The sequence below is a fragment of the Cherax quadricarinatus genome, chromosome 34 (assembly GCF_038502225.1).
Source record: "Cherax quadricarinatus isolate ZL_2023a chromosome 34, ASM3850222v1, whole genome shotgun sequence".
In the NCBI taxonomy this organism is placed as follows: Eukaryota; Metazoa; Arthropoda; class Malacostraca; order Decapoda; family Parastacidae; genus Cherax; species Cherax quadricarinatus.
The window spans coordinates 10747056-10770015 of NC_091325.1; the positions used below are offsets into that span (position 1 = coordinate 10747056).

At 35.3% G+C, this 22960-nt stretch overlaps 1 protein-coding gene across 1 annotated transcript; it reads left to right on the forward strand.

The window, feature by feature from the left end:
• Positions 1–7460: 7460 nt before the first annotated feature.
• LOC128693769 (cuticle protein AMP1A) lies at positions 7461–9625 on the forward strand. The gene is made up of 3 exons (XM_053783621.2): positions 7461–7496; positions 8923–9158; positions 9267–9625. The coding sequence occupies exons 1-3, from the start codon at positions 7488–7490 to the stop codon at positions 9481–9483; spliced, it is 462 nt and encodes a 153-aa protein (XP_053639596.1). The 5' UTR covers positions 7461–7487; the 3' UTR covers positions 9484–9625.
• The last annotated feature ends 13335 nt before the right edge of the window (positions 9626–22960 follow it).

Below are 22960 nucleotides of genomic sequence, written 5' to 3' on the forward strand. Positions count from 1 at the left end.
GAGCTCTGGACCGCATGCAGTAAGGATGACAAATACAACAAGACATATCGTCGGTATTGTATACAGTTTTTATGACCAATACAATGCCTGCGTTATCCACCGTGATACCAATATTTACCTGAGGAAATTCAACGAGGCCAAACTCATTATCAATGAAGAAGACCTATTTGCACGGCATTTTTTGAAAAGTGATTTGATTTCTAGCACCAAAACTATTTTATAGAAATCCATGTTTTCTGTTTTTTGAATATGTAAAAAAATTAATTCTCTACCACCATGACACAGCGAGCACCTAGGAGTCAGAGCATTGGGGCACTGAAATGGGCCTACTGGCTCATGCCTGATAGATAAGATAAGATTTCGTTCGGATTTTTAACCCCGGAGGGTTAGCCACCCAGGATAACCCAAGAAAGTCAGTGCGTCATCGAGGACTGTCTAACTTATTTCCATTGGGGTCCTTAATCTTGTCCCCCAGGATGCGACCCACACCAGTCGACTAACACCCAGGTACCTATTTGCTGCTAGGTGAACAGGACAACAGGTGTAAAGAAACGTGTCGAAATGTTTCCACCCACCGGGAATCGAACCCGGGCCCTCCGTGTGTGAAGCAGGAGCTTTAGCCACCAGGCCAGTACCTGGCAGGTACTGTGAAAGCTTACTCAGCCCTGTAACAACTTCAGACAGTATTACCAAGGCTGGCTCCTCCTCAGGAAAATTAATGAATAGAAAAAGAAATAATAATTCACAAAGATAAACACTTTATTATTTATTAATGCAAAGATAAAACAGTGAAACATGAAGGTGTATCCTATTTGAAAGAAAAATGAAAAATGAAATGAAAAAATGACTTTTGAATTCAACGCTAATATGTACAGTTATACTGGGGTGTCTGGTGGAGGTTGACACCGTCTTGTAGAAATTGTAGCCGTTACTGATGATGTGGGGGGGGGGGTCACAGGTGTTAGTGACAACCTAACGGCTAGTTCTTCACAGAGTCTATAGCCTTGAATAGTCAGTCCAGATGACAGGAAAGCAGGTTCTTTACCACTACAAAGATGAGGGGTTGTTGTCTGCTGTCCCCTACAGTTAATCAGGTAGGTAGACCCAAAAAGTGACGTTTCCGGATTTTTGCAAAAGTTCTTCTCCTTCAACACTTCTCGTTGGTTGGCAGGTGACCCAATCTATCATTCCAAGCCGGAAAGAGAGACAGGTTACCCACTGCTTAAGAAATCACTCTCCATGATAAGTACAATACCTAAAAGACGTGGTGATTAACAAAACATCTAACATGGAGATCAAGGCTGAAAGGACTAAGTTTATTATTGGTCAAAAGTAAAGCTTTCAACCAATAAGTCCACTAGAATAGGAGCAGGCTTTTACTTACAGTTGTGCTGGGAGCTGTGAGTCGAGTGATTACTGTTTGGCCGAAGCCCCACACGTCACCTTTCGGGGTGGGGCGAAAGGGGGGGGGGATAGCGGGAGCTAGACTTACCCTACCTTAACAAGCAGCCGGCAATCAAACTGTCGTTACCATATACTCGCTCGCTACTCCTATCTGTTGAACTTTTCCCTCACAGGTACTTTTCCAGCCCTTACAGTCTGCATTAGTCCCGTCCCTTTCTTTCCATCCCTCCGCACGTACTTGTCTCTGAAGGACTGAAGAAGCCATTTGTAACGAAACGCTTCGTAAATAAGATATCCTATCTTTGCACATGAGTTCAGCTGTTTTTAACTGATTGATCTTCGGGCTCCTTTCCTCAATTTTAGCCAATGATCATTAAAAAACCAACATTCACACAACCATCTTCTAAAAGAAAAATACTCTCGATAGTGAAAATAGAACTCATATCCTATCTCTTTCATGACTTTTCTCGCTTAAGTGGTCTCATCTAGCAGCTTTCTTCCAACCCACCCTGCCTTGAGACGGCTGGGGCTATTTCATCATACTTTTCTGAAGGAACGAGGCCACGGTCGCACTTGGTAGTGGAACATTTTAAACCACTTAAGTGGTCGCTGCTGCCATAACTCGCTATAGGGCCACTAGCTACCTCACCTTCCAATCCAAGTCAGGCTGCCTTCATGCTTTTGAAGGGCTCTTGAGTCAAGGAATTTGGAGCTACTCCTCATCATCCTCGGATTAAAACATATTATTATATCATATGAGCTATATGACAACTGCGGGTGTAGTGCATCACAAAATAATAACTATAATAATAATAATTATTATAAATGAATTATTATTATTATTATTATTATTATTATTATTATTATTATTATTATTAGTAGTAGTAGTAGTAGTAGTAGCAGTAGTAGTAGTATGATTGTTATTATCACAAGGAAAAGGTCATCAGTTATAATCCGAGGGAAGGAAGAGTAGCTCAGATTACTAAGATCAAGAGCCCTTCGCCCCCTCTGAAGGCGCCATGGAGTTCATACCACTAAACGGGTCATCTTATGACAAAGACGTATAAGGCGAATTTTTTTTCCCTGACGGATAAACTGCCAAGAACCTAACACTGCAGCCTGGCAAGGTGACACAGCAGTGGGAAGATCGTTGAACGTGTCATGGGTTTGATCAGTGATGTTTTGATTTGTGGGAATTTCTCCTAAATGCGGTGGCGGTTCACTTCTATTTTGCCTAGAGGAAAAAAAACGGCAGTATGCAAATTGAATAATATATTGCAATATAAAACAAAATAAAATTTAGAGTGCATCTTGAGTACTTAAACAGAGAGCATCGAAGTGTACTCACATACCTGACCCCACCATTGTAGAACAAGTATATTGTGCTCATAAAATATGAACCTGTATGCCATGAACTTGAATATTAAAGGTCACTATGAGAAATATTGCAAAAATGTTACTCTGAACGCGTTACCGGAGGCTATAGTTGTTGAGATGAGATTTCTGGACGCGCGTCTGCCTCGGACAAGCTTCGGCGTTACACCTGCAGCATAACTGCGCAAATTAATCTTCCGGTCGTGTCAGTTTTTTTCTCTCCTGTGTGATCACCTACGTGATCACCGTGTGTGTGTGTGTGTGTGTGTGTGTGTGTGTGTGTGTGTGTGTGTGTGTGTGTGTGTGTGTGTGTGTGTGTGTGTGTGTGTGTGTGTGTGTGTGTGTGTGTGCATATGTGTGTGTGTGTGCGTGTGTGTGTGTGACGGTATGCAGTAATGAGTTACCGTGTCTTATATACTTGTTAATATTTGATACTATTTTTCACCAAGTTGTGTTTCTTGGAATCGAGTCTTCGCTCCAGGCCTCGATTCTTAAATCTCGAAGATAGTGTACCTGTGTTTATTCCCTTCAGCTGCGTGGGGCTGGTTGATGTGAGGGTTTGCCGTAATGCCTCTGGAAAGCTCCATTTATCCAAAAAACTGGAGCAGCAATCCTCTTCCTGGGATCAAGCAGGATATCCTCCCACTACTCCTTCGTTGTTAACCCCCACAGGTTGAACACTTCATCGTGAATATGACAATACTAAATGAAACCTGCTTTTTATTTAAGTGTGAGCACCCACTTCACACACACTTCAAATAAGGAGATATAATTTATTGATTTACTCTAAGGCCTTTCACAATATAGAGCATAATTATAGAACAATTAGGGAATGGGAGATAACTGTTATTACGTACTACATAAGCTTTATCATCTGTCAGGGGTTTAGAAATAGAACACACTGTGAGCCATGATTTATTTTAGTTGGGGTGGCTGTTTAGCACTGGTGAACCAGTGGACAGCCTGTCACTGAGAGACCCGCATCAGGAGTAAACCTTCTTACTTGCACACTTGTTCTGTAAATTGAAGCCGAAGTACGCCAACGATATATGTTAGACTGCTTGACTTTTTTTTTGGTAATCCTAGGTTACTAACTTAAAAGAATTTCTTCTTGTTTCTCTTCTTCTTCTTCTTCTTCTTCTTCTTCTTCTTCTTCTTCTTCTTCTTCTTCTTCTTCTTCTTCTTCTTCTTCTTCTTCTTCTTCTTTTTCTTCTACTACCATAACTAACGGTGTCACTACTCAGGACATTAGATTCTTTCAATTGTAAAGACACAGAGGACATTCAGTTCCATCTTCCTGCATTGTCGGTGCAACACTCCTGAATGTTTGATAGTAAACACACATGGATCGAGATGGAGGACTTGTTCTTAAGCTCCCTACGTTTACTGGGGATGTGTAGAGTGCAGCTAAAAGTGCTACACGTTAATGTCCTAACATATCTTATTATGTTACACATATCAATGTGTAACACATTAATATGCGTACTATATTAATGTATCACACATATAAGAACCCAAGAAAAAATATATGTATATATATATATATATATATATATATATATATATATATATATATATATATATATATATATATATATATATATATATATATATATATATATATGTCTTGCCGAATATGTAAAACTGGTCAATTAGCAAGAACTCATTTAAAATTAAGTTCTTTCTAAAATTTTCTCTTATACGTTTAAAGATATATTTTTTTCATTAATGTTCACGTAAAAAAATTTAATTTTGCTCCACATATATATATTTATATATATGCAAAACAACCACTGTGAAAGAGTAGTGAAATTCCAAACGCTTTCGTGACTACTCACATTGTCAAGGAATTATGAAAGTAATACATCAAAGGAAGACAATTAAAGGGCTTAGACCACACCTCACAGTCAACTCCCACAACAAAGAAACACCTGACTCGCGACAATATCGGACTCATAAGGAAAGAGGAACACTGCAGTAGGTCCGCTGGTCCAACTAGACAGGTCCTCACGACATCCCACTAACAAATTATTCTACCCAAGAAATAAGGTTTATTATGACTCACGAAATCGTAATGACACGATTGCAAACAAACCATACCACGGACTAACGCAACGGTCTGGAGTTTTGAGACTCTCTGACCGCGGGTTCAATCCCGCCCGTGGTATGGTTAATAAGGTTTATTATTTGTCCAATGTATTATTAAACTCTAACCAAATTTTATTAATTATAAATGAATCAAATTTACATAAACGTAAGGAAATATTCATATTATTTTCAAAACTGCTTTTTATGAAACAAGATTCAATTATATTTGTTGTGGGAGTTGACTGTGAGGAGTGGTCTAAGCCCTTTAATTGCCTTCCTTTGATGTATTACTTTCATAGTTCCTTGACAATGTGAGTAGTCACGAAAGCGCTTGGAATTTCACTACTCTTTCACAGTGGTTGTTTTGCATATATATATATATATATATATATATATATATATATATATATATATATATATATATATATATATATATATATATATATATATATGTCGTGCGTGCCGAATAGGCAGAACTTCCATCTTGGCTTAAATAGCAACGCTCATCTTGCCATATAGGACAAGTGAAAATTTGTGTATGCAATAATTTCACCAAAATCATTCTGAACCTAACGAAAAAAATATATTTTAAACGTATTGTAAACGTATTTAAAATATATTTAGTTGGGTTAGGCTAAAATATATTGTTCTTGGTATAATAAGGTTAGGTAAGTTTTCTAAGATTCTTTTGGAGCAAAATTAAATTTTTTTACATAAACATTAACGAAAAAAATATATCTTTGAACGTATAAGAGAAAATTTTAGAAAGGACTTAATTTTAAGTGAGTTCTTGCTAACTGACCAGTTTTACATATTCGGCACGACATATATATATATATATATATATATATATATATATATATATATATATATATATATATATATATATATATATATATATATAATGTGTGTGTGTGTGTGTGTGTGTGTGTGTGTGTGTGTGTGTGTGTGTGCTGAGCTTAATGAGTATTTTAAGGATTTAATTATCCTTTAATAGTGGTGTAAAGGTGACAGGTAGCCTTCATAAACATCGTGTCGTTGATATGATTTAAACCTAACAAACCAGTTAATGCACAGTTGGACTCTGCAAGTGCGATAATGTGCTACGCGTATGATGATGTGCTACAGGTGTAGTAGAAACTTATATACGTATCACTCAGTCAGAAGAATTTTAACTAAAATTACTTCAAGTTGAGTAAAGAAACACATTATACGTGAAATTTGCTAAACATTAAATTAAATACTTAAGATATGTAATTAAATAATAATAACCACTGGCAAAAAAACTATCCAAAGTCTGATAAAGAGTTGAATAATCTATATAGTTTATGTTACTGTCGCCTCTTCGAGATAGGCTCCTTGACGCTGATTAAGGGCTCTTACTCCAGGAGTTCTAGCTACTCCTCCTTTCTTGGATTTACCGCCATTACCTACACTTCCTTAGGCGCAGTATGAAATTCACAAAGTTGTAGAGGGAAATTTGTAGAGCTTGAAGAATACAGCTCACATAGTATGGCCTTGCTTTGCTAGATGATTTCAATGGAAATGAGTTAAACTGGATGGGAATGTTCTTTTTATAACTAGGGATCCAGTATTTTGGGAAGCAATAATATCAGTACATGGAGGTTTTCCATTCTTTATGCTGGCACATCGGAGTACATGGTGGAGTATTGCAATCAACGACTGCATTTCAGATGGGACAGTAGCATTCCGTGGTGACACTTAGAATGCAATTTAGCATTCCCGAGTGCATTTCCGTGAGAAAAATGGCATTTCAGATTTCAGGGTAAAATTAGAGTACAGGGAGGCATTCCATAGAGCGAGATGACATTCTGGAGTGCACTGGAGGGTGCAGGGGGGTATCCAGAATTCAGAGTGATGACCCAAATGGTACGTAATTTTTCAAATTTCATGGTTACCTATAAAAGGGAAGGATGGCATTCAACATTGCATTGTGTGCTGCGTGTGCGTTTATGTGTGTGTGAGTGTGTGTATGCATGTGTATGTGTGTGTGTGTGTATGTGTGTGTGTGTGTGTGTGTGTGTGTGTGTGTGTGTGTGTGTGTGTGTGTGTGTGTGTGTGTGTGTTTGTGTGTGTGTGTGTGTGTGTGTGTGTGTGTGTGTGTGTGTGTGTGTGTGTGTGTGTGTGTGTGTTTTTGTTTGCTTGTTTGTGCATAAGAGCACTTTAATAGAATGTGACTGTGTATGTGTGCCACAACCAAGGCTTAGGGTAAAATACCGAACATTTTAAGCCTGTATAGTTCATCTTTACATCTGTTGTACGAGTAAACTGCTGGTGGTAGAAACATTACCTCAGTGGGTTGTGTAATGAGAGCGTACTAATTCGCCCGAAGGAAAAAATGCTCCATGAGTTGCTCCAACTAGTGACATTTTGTGGCCAGAAAGGGGCATAGTGGTGCAATAGAAATATTAATCAAAATAGTTAGGAGGATAATGTGCTGTGGTAGGTTGCACAAGACGTCAGAAAATCAAAGGCCATTGGGAAATATAGAAAAAAAAGATAAGTTATATGAGGGAAACTGGAAAGTGAGCGTAGGTTGGCTGGAGGCTATATATATCTTGGGTCGGGTCCCACATGCATCAGTAACCTCTGAAGCCATTATGCAGTTTGTGAGTACCCGCAGTGTCGTGTGACTGAGATTTGTAGCGATAGAAAAGTTGGAAATTTTATCTTTCACTACCTCCATGTTTTTCCATCGATATTTTCATTTATTTGCCATTCTGTATCTCCTGTCTCTATACAACTGTCTTATAAAAATCAAAGACAAAAATCTCAATCAAGATAGAAATTCGTCTAACTTCTTTCTTTTTCTAATTCTGAGTAACCTGATAAATCTCGTTTTAAGTCTTGCTGTTTTCCTCTTAATTTATGCAAGTTTCAACTCTTCATTATATCGCAGTCCATGAAATGTTTCGTACTTATGGAACCCAACGAAATAAGGATAATGAACATTACAGTAGGTCTAGTGGCTGATGGTAGGCAGATCCTGCATACACATTTATTTAAAACAATCACAATAATTAGGTAACTAATTGTATTTCTTAGCTACCTATGATTTTTAATATTTGGGAATGTTCAGATGTGGTTGTATAAAGAACTCAATAACAACTCTCTGATCAAGTACATGTCTAGAAAATTTGAAAACGAACAAAATTAAATTTTCTAAAGACACTGAATTGAAATTTTATCATTGTAATTTTATTTTGCTCAAACTCTTATATCTGGATGAGAACTTAGTTTAATTAGTACGACCTCAGTCCATAATTACCCAAAATTTTAAGTGTTGACTTCCCCAGGTTAAGAATGTCATTAACCACTAAACATGGTGTATTTGTTTTGGTAATGTTCTCAGCGAAGCAAACTGATCTATATAAATACTCTCAGTCATGTCGGTGGTGTTCTTCCAGTTAACTGGACAACTTTTCGGAAAATGGTATAAGGAACTTTCATAGTTGGAGTTACATAACACGCCTCTAACCCGTAAGGGCCATTCAGTACCCGTGAAAATAGAGGCAATCAGGTTTCATCCAAGGAAGGAGAATGGAGCTCCAGTTCCATACATTTTTAGCAGAAAGCATTGCAGTGTTCCTTTTTGTGAGGGACAATGCGGATGAAAGATAGTGCTGTATGTTTGATTCTTTTTCAACGTCAGTTTTTAGTTTTTTGCTTTCTTCATGCAGCCTTAGAAGAGTTTCCTAAATTTAAATAATAATCTCGTAAATAGCATCATAATTATCTTCGTGATTTCGTGGTTATTTTCAGCACTCTTCAGATGCAAAAGCGAAATCACATTGAATAAATAATGTACTTTGTTGTAATTCATCCACATTTCATAACAGACAGTATTTATATGCATCTCTCTTTAACTTTGAAGCAAAGTGAATTTATTATAATAAGAGTAATAATAAAGCAAGGAAGACCTGTGACATTTCTCGGCATTTCCCTAGCTAGAAAGAGGTAAATGAAAACTTGCGACGATAGCTTTCAATTCAATACAGGAGTAATATGGGTTAATATTTCAATTTTCTTCTTCAGGTGATTCTCGCCGTGCTGGCCGCCATGGCCATCGCCGCCCCTCAGTATGATGCCCCTCAGAGCCCAAGTCGCTATGGGACCTCAAGTGAAGAGATCCCTATTTTGAAGGACGAGCGACTCCAGGAGGATGACGGAAGATACAGCTTCGATGTGGAGACTGGGAATGGTATCGTCCTGTCTCAATCTGGCTCTCCACGAGGTCCTGAGGGTGCTGTGGTCAAGGCTGGAGAGTTCTCGTAAGTACTGTACAGTAATAAGAAGGATTTACTTTCGTATATGTTTTAATTATAATTATATTTAAGAGGTCAATAAATGGCACGTTCTTACAATTCTTTTTCTCTCAGCTACACTGCTCCTGATGGCTTACCTGTTCGTATAAAGTTCGTCGCTGATGAGAACGGTTACCAGCCTGAGTCTGACCTGCTGCCAGTGGCTCCTGAATTCCCCCACCCAATTCCTCAGTTCGTACTGGACCAGATTGCCTTCGCTGCTGAAGAAGATGCTGCCCGCGCACGCGGCAAAATTTCCAGTCCCTCTGCCAGCTATGGAGCTCCCCAGTAATTTCTTAGGTAAAAAAGGACAATACAACGCTCAAGAGTTTGGTTTTGCTTTCTAAGCTTAATGGAGTGAATATGTACCCATTTACTCTTATTTATTTGTAAAACAAAATGCTAAATAAAACAATAAATATATAATGACATTCTTTGGATTCTAATGTAAATTTCCTTTCATAAAACAATTCACTAACAAAAAATACACTGATTTTCTAGTTACTCTGTGTACAGCTGTGTGCATGGATACTGTGTGCATGGATACTGTGTGCATGGATACTGTGTGCATGGATACTGTGTGCATGGATACTGTTACCTGGAGTTTACCTGGAGAGAGTTTCGGGGGTCAACGCCCCCGCGGCCCGGTCTGTGACCAGGGCTCCTGGTGGATCAGCGCCTGATCAACCAGGCTGTTGCTGCTGGCTGCACGCAAACCAACGTACGAGCCACAGCCCGGCTGATCAGGAACTGACTTTAGGTGCTTGTCCAGTGCCAGCTTGAAGACTGCCAGGGGTCTGTTGGTAATCCCCCTTATGTGTGCTGGGAGGCAGTTGAACAGTCTCGGGCCCCTGACACTTATTGTATGGTCTCTTAACGTGCTAGTGACACCCCTGCTTTTCATTGGGGGGATGGTGCATCGTCTGCCAAGTCTTTTGCTTTCGTAGTGAGTGATTTTCGTGTGCAAGTTCGGTACTAGTCCCTCTAGGATTTTCCAGGTGTATATAATCATGTATCTCTCCCTCCTGCGTTCCAGGAAATACAGGTTTAGAAACCTCAAGCGCTCCCAGTAATTGAGGTGTTTTATCTCCGTTATGCGCGCCGTGAAAGTTCTCTGTACATTTTCTAGGTCGGCAATTTCACCTGCCTTGAAAGGTGCTGTTAGAGTGCAGCAATATTCCAGCCTAGATAGAACAAGTGATCAGAAGAGTGTCATCATGGGCTTGGCCTCCCTAGTTTTGAAGGTTCTCATTATCCATCCTGTCATTTTTCTAGCAGATGCGATTGATACAATGTTATGGTCCTTGAAGGTGAGATCCTCCGACATAATCACTCCCAGGTCTTTGACGTTGGTGTTTCGCTCTATTTTGTGGCCAGAATTTGTTTTGTACTCTGATGAAGATTTAATTTCCTCATGTTTACCATATCTGAGTAATTGAAATTTCTCATCGTTGAACTTGGATGCATGGATACTGTGTGCATGGATACTGTGTGCATGGATAGTTTTTTCCAAGTGGAAAATACAATCCATGCACATTTTTTAATTTAAGAGTAGTAAATAAGTGAAATTTGATATAAAAAGACACTGGATCAAAAATAGATATTACAATTTTCAATCATGATAGTCGGTCCAAAGAGAAAAGAAGTATAAGAAGTATTAAGAAAATGGGAGAAAACCCAGATGGGTGTGTGTGAATATATGTACGTACATATGTAGTGCACATAAGCGTAAGTAGTAGTAGTAGTAGTAGTAGTAAGATATATCTGTTATCCCGAATGTTTATGAAACAGAGAAAGAGACCAGCAATCCTACAAGCTTCCGTTTCACATTCAGTGGCAGAACGGTAGTACCTCCCTGGGAGGTTGCTGTCTACTAATTTACCGTCATACATACATATATACATATACACACACACACACACACACACACACATATATATATATAAATATATATATATATATTTATATATATATATATATATATATATATATATATATATATATATATATATATATATATACATATATATAAGATTCTTTTGGAGCAAAATCAAAAATTTTTACATTAACATTAATGAAAAAAAATATATCTTTAAACGTATTAGCGAAAATTTTAGAAAGGACTTAATTTTAAACGAGTTCTTGCTAATTGACCAGTTTTACATATTCTGCACGATTTATATATATATATATATATTATATATATATATATATATATATATATATGTCGTGCCGAATATGTAAAACTGGTCAATTAGCAAGAACTCATTTAAAATTAAGGCCTTTCTAAAAAAATTTCTTATACGTTTAAAGATATATTTTTTTCATTAATGTTAATGTAAAAATTTATAATTTTGCACCAAAAGAATCTTAGAAAACTTACTTAACCTTATTCTAACAAGACCAATTTATTTTAGCCTAACCCAACTAAATATATTTTAGATATATTTACAATAATTTAGTACTTAACAAACACAGTGATATATATTTTTTTCGTTAGATTCAGAATGATTTTGGCGAAATTATTGCATACATAAATTTTCGTTTGTCCTATATGGCAAGATGAGCGTTGCTATTTAAGCCAAGATCGCAAGTTCTGCCTATTCGGCACGACATATATATATATATATATATATATATATATATATATATATATATATGTCGTGCCGATTACGTAAAACTGGTCAATTAGCAAGAACTCATTTAAAATTAAGTCCTTTCTAAAATTTTCTCTTATACGTTTAAAGATATATTTTTTTCATTAATGTTGATGTAAAAATTTATAAATTTGCACCAAAAGGAACTTAGAAAACTTACCTAACCTTATTATAACAAGAACAATTTATTTTAGCCTAACCCAGCTAAATATATTTTAGATTTGTTTACAATAATTTAATACTAAACAAACACAGTGAAATATATTTTTTTTCGTTAGGTTCAGAATGATTTTGGCGAAATTATTGCATACACAAATTTTCACTTGTCCTATGTGGCAAGATGAACGTTGCTATTTAAGCCAAAATCGCAAGTTCTGCCTATTCGGCACGACATATATATATATATATATATATATATATATATATATATATATATATATATATATATATATATATATATATATATATATATATATATATATATATATATATATATATATATATAAATAGTGCAGAATATGTAAAACTGGTCAATTAGCAAGAACTCGTTTAAAATTAAGTCCTTTCTAAAATTTTCGCTTATACGTTTAAAGATATATTTTTTTCATTAATGTTAAAGTAAAAATTTTTGATTTTGCTCCATAAGAATCTTAGAAAATTTACCTAACCTTATTATAACAAGAACAATTTATTTCAGCCTAACCCAAGTAAATATATTTTAAATACGTTTACAGTAATTCAGTACTAAACAAACACAATCAAATATATTTTTTTCGTTAGGTTCAGAATGATTTTGGCGAAATTATTGCATACACAAATTTTCACTTGTCCTATATGGCAGATGAGCGTTGCTATTTAAGCCAAGATCGCAAGTTCTGCCTATTCGGCACAACATATATATATATATATATATATATATATATATATATATATATATATATATATATATATATATATATATATATATATATATATATATATATATATATGTCGTGCCGAATATGTAAAACTGGTCCGTTAGCAAGAACTCATTTAAAATTAAGTCCTTTCTAAAATTTTCTCTTATACGTTTAAAGATATATATTTTTCATTAATATTAATGTAAAAATTTATAATTTTGCACCAAAAGGAACTTAGAAAACTTACCTAACCTTATTATAAAAAGAACAATTTATTTTAGAATAACCCAACTAAATATATTTTAGATTTGTTTACAGTAATTTAATACTAAACAAACACAATCAAATACATTTTTTTCGTTAGGTTCAGAATGATTTTGGCGAAATTATTGCATACACAAATTTTCACTTGTCCTATATGGCAAGATGAGCGTTGCTATTTAAGCCAAGATGGCAAGTTCTGCCTATTCGGCACGACATATATATATATATATATATATATATATATATATATATATATATATATATATATATATATATATATATATATATATATATATATATATATATATAAATATATATGTCGTGCCGAATATGTAAAACTGGTCAATTAGCAAGAACTCATTTAAAATTAAGTCCTTTCTGAAATTTTCTCTTATACGTTTAAAGATATATTTTTTTTCATTAATGTTAATGTAAAAATTTTTAATTTTGCACCAAAAGGAACTTAGAAACCTTACCTAACCTTATTATAATAAGAACAATTTATTTTAGTCTAACCCAGCTAAATATATTTTAGATTTGTTTACAACAATTTAATACTAAACAAACACAGTGAAATATATTTTTTTTCGTTAGGTCCAGAATGATTTTGGCGAAATTATTCCATACTCAAATTTTCGCTTGTCCTATATGGCAAGATGAGATTTGATATTTAAGCCAAGATGGCAAGTTCTGGCTATTCGGCACGACATCTATATATATATATATATATATATATGTCGTGCCGAATAGGCAGAACTTGCGATCTTGGCTTAAATAGCAACGCTCATCTTGCCATATAAGACAAGCGAAAATTTGTATATGCAATAATTTCGCCAAAATCATTCTGAACCTAACGAAAAAAATATATTTCACTGTGTTTGTTTAGTATTAAATTATTGTAAAAGTATCTAAAATATATATAGCTGGGTTAGGCTAAAATAAATTGCTCTTGTTGTAATAAGGTTAGGTAAGTTTTATAAGATTCTTTTGGTGCAAAATTAAAATTTTTTACATAAACATTAATGAAAAAAATGTATCTTTAAACGTATAAGAGAAAATTTCAGAAAGGACTTAATTTTAAATGAGTTCTTGCTAATTGACCAGTTTTACATATTCGGCACGACATATATATATATATATATATATATATATATATATATATATATATATATATTTTTTTTATTATCACACCGGCCGATTCCCACCAAGGCAGGGTGGCCCGAAAAAGAAAAACTTTCACCATCATTCACTCCATCACTGTCTTGCCAGAAGGGTGCTTTACACTACAGTTTTTAAACTGCAACATTAACACCCCTCCTTCAGAGTGCAGGCACTGTACTTCCCATCTCCAGGACTCAAGTCCGGCCTGCCGGTTTCCCTGAATCCCTTCATAAATGTTACTTTGCTCACACTCCAACAGCACGTCAAGTATTAAAAACCATTTGTCTCCATTCACTCCTATCAAACACGCTCAAGCATGCCTGCTGGAAGTCCAAGCCCCTCGCACACAAAACCTCCTTTACCCCCTCCCTCCAACCCTTCCTAGGCCGACCCCTACCCCGCCTTCCTTCCACTACAGACTGATACACTCTTGAAGTCATTCTGTTTCGCTCCATTCTCTCTACATGTCCGAACCACCTCAACAACCCTTCCTCAGCCCTCTGGACAACAGTTTTGGTAATCCCGCACCTCCTCCTAACTTCCAAACTACGAATTCTCTGCATTATATTCACACCACACATTGCCCTCAGACATGACATCTCCACTGCCTCCAGCCTTCTCCTCGCTGCAACATTCATCACCCACGCTTCACACCCATATAAGAGCGTTGGTAAAACTATACTCTCATACATTCCCCTCTTTGCCTCCAAGGACAAAGTTCTTTGTCTCCACAGACTCCTAAGTGCACCACTCACTCTTTTTCCCTCATCAATTCTATGATTCACCTCATCTTTCATAGACCCATCCGCTGACACGTCCACTCCCAAATATCTGAATACGTTCACCTCCTCCATACTCTCTCCCTCCAATCTGATATTCAATCTTTCATCACCTAATCTTTTTGTTATCCTCATAACCTTACTCTTTCCTGTATTCACCTTTAATTTTCTTCTTTTGCACACCCTACCAAATTCATCCACCAATCTCTGCAACTTCTCTTCAGAATCTCCCAAGAGCACAGTGTCATCAGCAAAGAGCAGCTGTGACAACTCCCACTTTGTGTGTGATTCTTTATCTTTTAACTCCACGCCTCTTGCCAAGACCCTCGCATTTACTTCTCTTACAACCCCATCTATAAATATATTAAACAACCACGGTGACATCACACATCCTTGTCTAAGGCCTACTTTTACTGGGAAAAAATTTCCCTCTTTCCTACATACTCTAACTTGAGCCTCACTATCCTCGTAAAAACTCTTCACTGCTTTCAGTAACCTACCTCCTACACCATACACTTGCAACATCTGCCACATTGCCCCCCTATCCACCCTGTCATACGCCTTTTCCAAATCCATAAATGCCACAAAGACCTCTTTAGCCTTATCTAAATACTGTTCACTTATATGTTTCACTGTAAACACCTGGTCCACACACCCCCTACCTTTCCTAAAGCCTCCTTGTTCATCTGCTATCCTATTCTCCGTCTTACTCTTAATTCTTTCAATTATAACTCTACCATACACTTTACCAGGTACACTCAACAGACTTATCCCCCTATAATTTTTGCACTCTCTTTTATCCCCTTTGCCTTTATACAAAGGAACTATGCATGCTCTCTGCCAATCCCTAGGTACCTTACCCTCTTCCATACATTTATTAAACAATTGCACCAACCACTCCAAAACTATATCCCCACCTGCTTTTAACATTTCTATCTTTATCCCATCAATCCCGGCTGCCTTACCCCCTTTCATTTTACCTACTGCCTCACGAACTTCCCCCACACTCACAACTGGCTCTTCCTCACTCCTACAAGATGTTATTCCTCCTTGCCCTATACACGAAATCACAGCTTCCCTATCTTCATCAACATTTAACAATTCCTCAAAATATTCCTTCCATCTTCCCAATACCTCTAACTCTCCATTTAATAACTCTCCTCTCCTATTTTTAACTGACAAATCCATTTGTTCTCTAGGCTTTCTTAACTTGTTAATCTCACTCCAAAACTTTTTCTTATTTTCAACAAAATTTGTTGATAACATCTCACCCACTCTCTCATTTGCTCTCTTTTTACATTGCTTCACCACTCTCTTAACCTCTCTCTTTTTCTCCATATACTCTTCCCTCCTTGCATCACTTCTACTTTGTAAAAACTTCTCATATGCTAACTTTTTCTCCCTTACTACTCTCTTTACATCATCATTCCACCAATCGCTCCTCTTCCCTCCTGCACCCACTTTCCTGTAACCACAAACTTCTGCTGAACACTCTAACACTACATTTTTAAACCTACCCCATACCTCTTCGACCCCATTGCCTATGCTCTCATTAGCCCATCTATCCTCCAATAGCTGTTTATATCTTACCCTAACTGCCTCCTCTTTTAGTTTATAAACCTTCACCTCTCTCTTCCCTGATGCTTCTATTCTCCTTGTATCCCATCTACCTTTTACTCTCAGTGTAGCTACAACTAGAAAGTGATCTGATATATCTGTGGCCCCTCTATAAACATGTACATCCTGAAGTCTACTCAACAGTCTTTTATCTACCAATACATAATCCAACAAACTACTGTCATTTCGCCCTACATCATATCGTGTATACTTATTTATCCTCTTTTTCTTAAAATATGTATTACCTATAACTAAACCCCTTTCTATACAAAGTTCAATCAAAGGGCTCCCATTATCATTTACACCTGGCACCCCAAACTTACCTACCACACCCTCTCTAAAAGTTTCTCCTACTTTAGCATTCAAGTCCCCTACCACAATTACTCTCTCACTTGGTTCAAAGGCTCCTATACATTCACTTAACATCTCCCAAAATCTCTCTCTCTCCTCTGCATTCCTCTCTTCTCCAGGTGCATACACGCTTATTATGACCCACTTCTCGCATCCAACCTTTACTTTAATCCACATAATTCTTGAATTTACACATTCATATTCTCTTTTCTCCTTCCATAACTGATCATTTAACATTACTGCTACCCCTTCCTTTGCTCTAACTCTCTCAGATACTCCAGATTTAATCCCATTTATTTCCCCCCACTGAAACTCTCCTACCCCCTTCAGCTTTGTTTCGCTTAGGGCCAGGACATCCAACTTCTTTTCATTCATAACATCAGCAATCATCTGTTTCTTGTCATCCGCACTACATCCACGCACATTTAAGCAACCCAGTTTTATAAAGTTTTTCTTCTTCTCTTTTTTAGTAATTGTATACAGGAGAAGGGGTTACTAGCCCATTGCTCCCGGCATTTTAGTCGCCTCATACGACACGCATGGCTTACGGAGGAAAGATTCTTTTCCACTTCCCCATGGACAATAGAAGAAATAAAAAAGAACAAGAGCTATTTAGAAAAAGGAGAAAAACCTAGATGTATGTATATATATATATGCATGTGCGTGTCTGTGAAGTGTGACCAAAGTGTTAGTAGGAGTAGCAAGATATCCCTGTTATCTTAGCGTGTTTATGAGACAGAAAAAGAAACCAGCAATCCTACCATCATGCAAAACAATTACAGGTTTTTGTTTCACAGTCATCTGGCAGGACGGTAGTACTTCCCTGGGTGGTTGCTGTCTACCAACCTACTACCATATATATAAATATATATATATATATATATATATATATATATATATATATATATGCATATGTATGTATATATATATTTAAAATTTCTTAAGGTACTTGGAAACTGGAGAACTCATGTTATAGTATTTTTCCTTGCAAGACAGAGCATCGGATGAGACAGATGTTCCTATTGAAAAGTTTCTTAATTACATACTATAAAGTATTTCGTGCAATAAATTTATTATATGGATTGCAGGTTGATTTTCAGCAAACGTTTTAACGATGATATGTAAAAAGGTTTTGTTAAAAATTTTAAGTTCCTTTGAATTTCCTTTTCGTTATAAATTTCCTATGTTAGAAGTATCATGTGTCGAAATTTTCTCAGAAATCCCGAAAGTGGTTAAATAAGGAGAGTCCAAGAAAAAAGGATGCAGATGAAATGTTCACTTAAACGAGTGATCAAGACACTCGAAAGAATTTGTATAAAATAACAGTAGTAAGGAGAGAGAGACTTAGACCATGAAATGCAACAGGCTTTACATAGTCATATAAAAAGGAACTGCAGTAGATCGAAATGACGTTATTCGCATCGATATTTTGAGAGTAAAATCATGGCAAAAGCAACGTCACGATCTCAGCTGCTACATAGCAGCATCAAACTGACGACGACATTAAAGTTTTAATTGAGAATTTTTAAAAGGTAGAAAAGTAAAGAGTATCGACAAGGAAATCTATTCTGAACAGAACAGTCGAGTCACTTAGATGTTTATCTTACGATGGGAATAATAGTAATTTTGTATTTCGGCAAGTAAGTACAGAAAACCACGAAATTAATTTCGAAGATGTTAACTTACTGATAAGGGGGTAACATAACAAGGCAGAGAAAGATGAGAGAATCGACTATAATTATCACTGTTACCAAGTTCAATATTCTTAACGAGACTGTGAGCATCTTTTCAATAGGTTTCTTCATAAATCTGACAAAGGTTTAGAAAGAAATCTAATCAGTATAAAGGAAAAGACCGAGGCCTCTGTAAATGTTATGTTAGGTAGCTCAGTCCTTATGAATTTGATGAATTTATGCTAGATTAACTCGGATATGAAAAATATGTGGGAATGCACAAGATTGGCTAGAAAGTTGTGGATATGTGAGGAGAATGACGGGGAGAGTTATTATGCAATGACTAGTATGCTTGATGCAGTGCTTCTCAACACTTGTGTTATATTTTCGACAGGCGCATATATATATATATATATATATATATATATATATATATATATATATATATATATATATATATATATATATATATATATATATATATATATATATATATATATATATATATATATATATATAAATATATATATATATATATATATATATATATATATATATATATATATATATATATATATATATATATATATATATATATATATATATATATATATATATATATATATATATATATATATATATATATATATATATATATATATATATATATATATATATATATATATATATATATATATATATATATATATATATATATATATATATATATATATATATATATATATATATATATATATGCAAAACAACCACTCTGAAAGAATAGAGAAATTCCAAGCGCTTTCGTGACTACTCACATTATCAAGGAACTATGAAAGTAAAGCATCCAAGGAAGGTTTATATAAATTAGATCCATTTATAATTAATAGAATTTGGGAAGAATTTAATAATACACTGGACAAATAATAATTTTAAAAAATTTCTTGGGTAGAATAGTTTGTTGGTGGTTTTGCAAAGGACCTGTCCAGTTGGGCCGGCGCGCGTCAGGTGTTTAACCGTTGTGGGATCTGATAGTGAGGTGTTGGCCAGACCCCCTTATATACCTTCCTTGGATGCTTTACTTTTATAGTTCCTTGATAATGTGAGTAGTCACGAAAGCGCTTGGAATTTCTCTATTCTTTCAGAGTGGTTGTTTTGCATATTCTGAAATCATCTGTTTTCTGTGATCTTATTGCATATATATATATATATATATATATATATATATATATATATATATATATATATATATATATATATATATATATATATATATATATATATATATATACATGTTTGTATGTATGTAAGTAGACGAGGGATCGAACCCGCGTTTAACCTGCCTCGCGTGAAGAGTGAAAATTCATGACGCCCTAAACCACTGGACCATACAATCCTACAAACAACATCAGCCTAGGGAACTAGGCTTGCTTCATTAAGAGTCTCTAGTTAGAACAAAAATATTCGCGTTACGCATATATACATATAAGACCTATAAAATCATGGAATAATTGCTGTATGTCCACTGTCCATGCTGTTTCCTTATATAGTATTCCTTCTGTTAATGTGAAGGTTGCACTATACAGATCGATACATTTTCGATGCATCAAAACTGGTTCTTGCATTTCTCTCTTGAGAATATTGCTCTCACCTTTATTATTCACTTGACACACCTCATGTGCCCTGATACTTGACACCACATAAAACTGGCACGTCACTTGTTTTTATAATAGCGGGTTAGAGTATGTTAAAAGTGGTGTTTATGGATGATTTGTTTTCAGAAGAAAATATGTTGGGAAAAGATAACAGTACATATTGAAGAGTTAGATGGTAAGACAAAAAATTCTAGAGATAATAAGAATATCATTTCTCATTCAATAAAAGAAATTATAGCCTTCAAGAAATTTATCTATTAATTAAATTTTTAAATAATAAAAAATGGATAAACAATCCTGAATATTCAGCATATACAAAAGAACCAATAAAACGATGTAATAATATCCTGAGACAGGAAGAAATGTCATATAAAATTATGCAAGAGCATAATAAAATAATTAACGAAAATATACAGTGGGCCATCTTTTTTTGTAACTGGTACGTGAGCAAGCCCTTAAAATTTCGGATGTAAATTTTATAATCTCAGATGAAAATATTCCTCATGTGGAATGTAAAACTATATTTAGAATATATGATATTAATAAAAAAAATTGATAAAATAAATATGTTTAATGGGATTTAAAAAAAATTATACTGACTACAAAGTATAATTAAAAAAAAAAAAGATACAATAAACTCAAATTTTCAATAACAACCAAATATGAAGAATTTAAAAAGCATTTACCATGTTCTCAAAATGATAAAAAAAATCTGTTAGAATGAAAATAGTAATAATAATAATAATAATAATAATAATAATAATAATAATAATAATAATAATAATAATAATAATAATAATAATAATAATAATAATAAGAAGAAGAAGAAGAAGAAGAAGAAGAAGAAGAAGAAGTAGAAGAAGACGAAGACGAAGACGAAGACGAAGACGAAGACGAAGACGAAGACGAAGACGAAGACGAAGACGAAGACGAAGAAGAAGAAGAAGAAGAAGACCAGATGGAGCATTGGGTAGTGGATTGTTGGAATATGTAGTAGACCTGAACCTTGCTGAGTCTTTAATATAAAGATTTACTTTCAAAATGAAAAAAAACCTTGAAGAAAGAACAAGCTCTTTTCTATGACAAATAAAATTGTAATAGGAGAGAAAAAAATGGCATCGCAGAACTACCACTGATGATGTTCTTAATTTAAAAAAGAACATAAACAATTTATTTATGCTTGCAGATAGTGCATTAATTTTAGGTTTTAATTAGATTACTAATAATTAGGTAATGGAATTCAATGTAGATAAATGCCGTGTTATATAGTTGGAATTCACTCACAATTGAAACGCAAATAACGTATGAATTTTGAAAGGATCTGAAAGAAAGATCTGGAGTGATAAAATAATATTCAGCCACATATAAAACAAATTGATGATGAATCTTATAAAGCATTAAGTAACTTCAGGAGAGCCTTAAACTAATTTTAATTTTAAACGGGTGGAGGTGGAAACCAATACACAAATAACCAGCACATAAAAGAGAGAAGCTTACGACGACGTTTCGGTCCGACTTGGACCATTGACAAAGTCACACTAACCAGAGGTGGAGCAGGACGCCTATATATAGGCAGGAAGAGGTGGAGGTAGTAGTAGTAGTAGTAGTACAAGAATTGTATATAATACCGACAAGATGAAATTAAGACACATGTGCAACACCCGGGCATCCCCATCGTAGACGTTTCGCCATCCAGCCAGCCACTGGATGGCGAAACGTCCACAACAAAGACAACTCCTCTGGGTTGTCTTTCTCTCTCCTGTCTCGTGTTTCTGTTCCTTCTTCATTTATTTCACCACTTCCCCTTCCACGCACCTCTGTGCGCTTGCTCTCCCTCAGTGGGCACCTAGCTCTCTCTTGCAGCGCTCCCCTTCCTTTGTATTTGACTGGCTCGTCCTCCTTATTTCCCACTTCTACCACTACCACTACTACTACCTCTTCTTCTTCTACTACTACTACTACAACTACTGATGATATTAAGACATGTGCGGCGTCTGGTTGTCTTTGTTGTGGACGTTTCGCCATCCAGTGGCTGGCTGGATGGCGAAACGTCTACGATGGGGATGCCCGGGTGTTGCGCATGTGTCTTAATTTCATCTTGTCGGTATTATATACAATTCTTGTACTACTACTACTACTACTACCACCACCTCTTCCTGCCTATATATAGCCGTCCTGCTCCTCCTCTGGTTAGTGTGACTTTGTCAATGGTCCAAGTCGGACCGAAACGTCGTCGTAAGCTTCTCTCTTTTATGTGCGGGTTATTTGTGTATCGTTCCAGTCACGGTATTGTGCCTTTTTGTTATTTATTTGTGGAAACCAATGAAAGGCCTCGGTGAGATGATCAAATGCTCCAGTTGTCATCTTATGTTATGTGGGTTACCTAACCTAACCCTATAACAAATATAGTAAATCAATAATTTACATCAATTGTTAAGTCTAAATTAGAGTTCGTACCCATGAAGAAATAATAAAACAAAATTAATTACCTTCATTAGGAAGTGGAAAAAAAGAAGAGATGTGATAACTACTTTAAAATACACCACAGGACATAAAAAAATAATATTCTAATAAGATTCTTAATTATGATGATGTCACTGGAATATGGATTAACTGAAGGTTTTACTGATTAAATATAATTTAGAAAATGAAAATAAATCTTTGCATCTAAAGTGTATGAACTCGAGAAGTGGATTAGAAAGGGAGAAGTGAGAGA